This window comes from Mandrillus leucophaeus, unplaced genomic scaffold (genome assembly GCF_000951045.1).
Source record: "Mandrillus leucophaeus isolate KB7577 unplaced genomic scaffold, Mleu.le_1.0 Scaffold51, whole genome shotgun sequence".
Taxonomy (NCBI): domain Eukaryota; kingdom Metazoa; phylum Chordata; class Mammalia; order Primates; family Cercopithecidae; genus Mandrillus; species Mandrillus leucophaeus.
The window spans coordinates 6430446-6434971 of NW_012105475.1; the positions used below are offsets into that span (position 1 = coordinate 6430446).

Below are 4526 nucleotides of genomic sequence, written 5' to 3' on the forward strand. Positions count from 1 at the left end.
GCAGGCGCCTGTAGTCCCAGCTACTCGGGAGGCTGAGGCAGGAGAATGGCATGAACCCGGGAGGCGGAGCTTGCAGTGAGCCGAGATCATGCCACTGTACTTCAGCCTGGGCGACAGAGCGAGACTCCATCTCAAAAAAAAAAACAAAACAAAAAAAAAAGAAATCAGGTTAATGAGTCTATATGTATGTATATAACTATACACATTCTACTGAATCGAACATATTGCCTGAGTCAGGAAGCAACTGCAATAATTTTGTATAATTGCATCCCTAGACATAAACCCTTAGTTGTGATTCTGATACGGAAACCATAGGCTGGGTGCAGTGGCTCACACCTGTAATCACAGCACTTTGGGAAGTCGAGGCAGGCGGATCATCTGAGCTCAAGCTCAGGAGTTCAGAAGCAGTCTGGGCAACCTGGAAAAACTCTGTCTCTGCAAAAGTTAGCCAGGCACAGTGGCACACGCCTGTAGTCCCAGCTACTCAAGAGGCTCAGGAGGGACGACCTTTGGCCCAGGAGGCAGAGGTTGCAGTGAGCCAAGATTGTGCCACTGTACTCCAGCCTGGGTGACATCCTGGCTCAAAAAAAGAAAGAAACCATAGTTGTTTCAATAGGTATGCACCATATAAAGATACTGGCCTGCCCGGGTGCAGTGGCTTATGCCTATAATCCCAACACTTTGGGAGGCTGAGACGGGCGGATCACCTGAGGTCGGGAGTTTGAAATCAGCCTGACCAACATGGAGGAAACCCCGTCTCTATTAAAAATACAAAATCAGCCGGGCGTGGTGGCGCATGCCTGTAATCCCAGCTACTCGGGAGGCTGAGGCGGGAGAATCGCTTAAACCCAAAAGTCAGAGGTTGCAATGAGCCAAGATTGCACCATTGCACTCCAGCCTGGGCAACAACAGCGAAACTCCATCTGAAAAAAATAAATAAATAAAACAATAGAGAGACTGGCCTAAGAACAAACTAAGATTAAACATCACAGATAATCCTGATAAAATGACATTTGAGATCAGCAAAGAAAGTGAGGTTCAGAACACTGTGCAGCATGAAAACAGGGAGCGGGGTTGTGGGGGGACTGTGCATTCATTCATTCATTTATTTAGAGACTTATTGGGGATGGGGGAGTGGTAGATTTTGCCTCCCAGGAGACAGAGACACTTCTGATTGTCACACTGGAGGCTGCTGCTTGCTGGCATATAGTGGGCAGAAGCCAAGACTGCTGATGTTTAGATTCTAAACATTCTACAAGACACAGAACAAGGCTAGGTGTGATGGCTCACGCCTATAATCCCAGCACTTTGGGAGGCCAAGGTGGGCAGATTGCCTGAGCTCAAGAGTTTGAGAACAGCCTGGGCAACACGGTGAAACTCCGTCTCTACTAAAATACAAAAAATTACCTGGGAGTGGCGGCATGCACCTTTAGTCCCAGCTACTCAGGAGACTTGAGACAGGAGAATTGCTTGAACCCGGGAGGCAGAGGCTGCAGTGAGCCGAGATCACACTACTGCACTCCAGCCTGGGCAACAGAGCGACTCTGTCTCAAAAAAAAAAAGACACAGAACAGCCCCCACAACAAAGAATTATCCAAGTCCAATAGTGCTGAGGTTCAGAAACCCTAATCTAGGAGGAAAACATGAGAAACACAGCATTAGTTATCACAGGGAAGAAGGAATGTGGTTGAAAGATTACTTACTTTATACTCTTTTAAAAATTACTGAATTTGGGCTGGGCGCGATGGCTCACACCTGTAACCCCAGCCCTTTGGAAGGCTGAGGCGGGCGGATCACGAGGTTAGAAGATCGAGACCATCCTGGCCAACCTGATGAAACCCTGTCTTTACTAAAATACAAACAAAAATTAGCTGGGCCTGGTGGCACACGCCTGTAGTCCCAGCTGCTTGGGAGACTAAGTCAGGGGAATTGCTTGAACCCACGAGGCAGAGGGTGCAGCGAACCGAGATCGCGCCATTGCACTCTAGCCTGGTGACAGAGCAAGACTCGGTCTGACTCACACACATACACACACAAAAACTGAATTTGCAAAACTACTTAATAAAATTAAACAATTCTGATAGATTATGTACCCATCTGTTGGTTCTCAGATGTGTTAGCTTAGAAAATATAATCAGAGATGGTAAAGTTCTTTACATACTCAATCCCTGAGCCTAGGACGTATTTCTGTCTTTTTTCCTGAAGGTGCTACCCTGTGTGTCATCTGCCAAGACAGAAGTTCCTTGCGCCAAACGATTGTCCGCTTAGAGCTAGAAGATGAGTGGCAGTTCCGCCTCCGGGACGAGTTTCAAACTGCTAACAGCAGTGAAGACAAGCCTCTCTACTTTCTTACTGGACGTCACGTATGAGCTTTTGAAGAGACCAAAAACAGCAAAAAGATGCCTAGGTGGGGTGGGACAGAAATAATTTGGGATTTTTTTTTCCTTTAAAGTACAATCACTGTGGAGCAAAGTGCAACATATTTGTCTAAATTCTCCAAAGAACTCCCCAAATCTGATCCAAGTCTTTGGGGACATCACTTTCCTTCACTTCCAATTACAGGACCCTGAAATTCAGGTAAACTCTACCCTAGGTAGTTATGCAATTACTTAAGATACGGTCTGCCCATGGGATCCTGAGGAGGATATACTTTGGAGAGTGAATATGGAGTTTGCATTATTTTTTTCTATTACACTATGTTAGGGGGAAACTGTCAGCATTAACTAGCCTGAATGTGTTACATGAGACTCATGCCATTGGTGTGGAATTAATTGAAGATTAACGTTTGAGGCCTGAACCCTCAGTTTCTCTTCAGATCTGTACTTTGGTACAGTATTACTCAGGGGTTTGAAATGATAGAATGTAGACGATATTTGTATTTAAAAAAAGAAGTAGCTTTGTCTTTCTCTGTGCAGTGTTAGTTTAAGATTTATAATCTTCTATGTATTGAAACTTTTGGCAAAATTTCCACAGGAGTTAAAAGTTTACTATTTAAACTGAACAAACAAATCAGTAAATGCAGAGCAGGCATTGTGTGCATTTATTCATCTTCTAGCCTAATTCCTTTGCTTTTTCCCATTCTTTAAATGTGTTTCCAGTCTTCAAGAATATCTTATCTATGAGACTGTGGAACAGCAATTAATCTTTTGCAAGAACTTGATTAAGTCCATTGAGTTAAGAAGCTTTCAGCAGGTAACCTGCACCCGCCGTTTGGTTGGAATTAAGCAGTTGGCACCAGCAAACCTAAATGTCAGGCTGAGGTTCTGTTGCAGAGTGAAACTAATTTGTTTCCTTTCAGGGACTCAAGCAAAGCTTCCTTTATTTAAAAGATGCACTGAATATTACCACCTTACACTGACAACGCCACAGAAATTGCTGAATTGGGAAATTGAGCCATAAAAAGAGAAGTGTTTTCTACTTCATCTTAGCAATGACTCTTGTGAGGAGTAAGGAAGACTCCATTAAGAGTCTTTATGATTCATTAAAATCAGCAGGGGGTGTTTGTCCAGTATCGGCAATGGGAGGCATATGTTTCTACAGATTTCTCAAATATTTTAATCAAAGACATTATTTTTAGAAAATGTTCCAGACAAACTAAGTCTTAGAAGTTTACTCTTAAATTACTCCAGTTCTCATCATTGAATAATGTCTCGAGTTTTCTCATTAGCCCATATTTACTACTTTATCCCCACTTAACATGGCCATTTTTACTTGAATCCATCTTGTTTGTGTCCTGAAACTACTGAGGGGCCTACTAAGCCTGCATTTACTTAGAACAAATAGTGTTAATTGACCAGCTTTATTATGACAAAGAGTTTACAAAGCTAGTGAAAAAATGGAATGTATTAGACTAAAAATGGTTTGCAGATCTCTTGGTTTTAATATAGCTACTTATAATGCTTTAACTGTATTTTGAAGTGAACAATTCCTTTTAACCCCATTTTTAATTGTCTTTCAAAGAGGACCTGCCTCATACATAATATAAAAAAAAACTCCTTAATTTTAGTACAGCAGAATTTTTGGTAAAGAGGTATGTTTTGAAGCAGTTTGGTTTAAATATGAATGTATTTCACTTGTTCCTGTTTTGTTGAAAGGGCCTAATGCAAATAATATCAAGAAACCCACTGTCTGTGCAATATTCCAATGACATTTACATAGGGCAAATAAAATACTTGAAAGAATTATAAAACAATTGTACCTGGGGTGGATGGCCTCGCAGGGTTTCTTCTGGCTTTATGACTTCATAGCTTAAAGAAATTTTTTTTTTTAAGTAGTTACATCAGATGCAGGTACTCCATTAGTTAGGGCTGCACTCTGAAAATTCAAATTATTATTATGAGCTCTTAAATACTATTTAACTCTGTGGAAGAGATTTGCCAGAATAAAGCCAAAAGACCATCACCCCTATAAAAGAGAAATTGACCTGCTTATTCTTTTCAAAGCCTATCTTACTAAGGTTTGGATCTTTTAAAAATCATCTTATCAGTATAATTCTTGAGTATGTCAGGTCCTTCTTTAAGGATAAA

At 41.5% G+C, this 4526-nt stretch overlaps 1 protein-coding gene across 1 annotated transcript in view; it reads left to right on the forward strand.

The window, feature by feature from the left end:
- The window catches only part of GREB1L (growth regulation by estrogen in breast cancer-like), a 177248-nt gene extending 174870 nt beyond the window's left edge, over nt 1-2378 (forward strand). Inside the window, exon 32 of the mRNA XM_011996346.1 lies at nt 2206-2378. Coding sequence (XP_011851736.1) covers nt 2206-2369 — 164 coding nt within the window. The 3' untranslated portion in view covers nt 2370-2378. The remainder of the gene's footprint in view (nt 1-2205) is intronic.
- Nucleotides 2379-4526: the final 2148 nt, after the last annotated feature.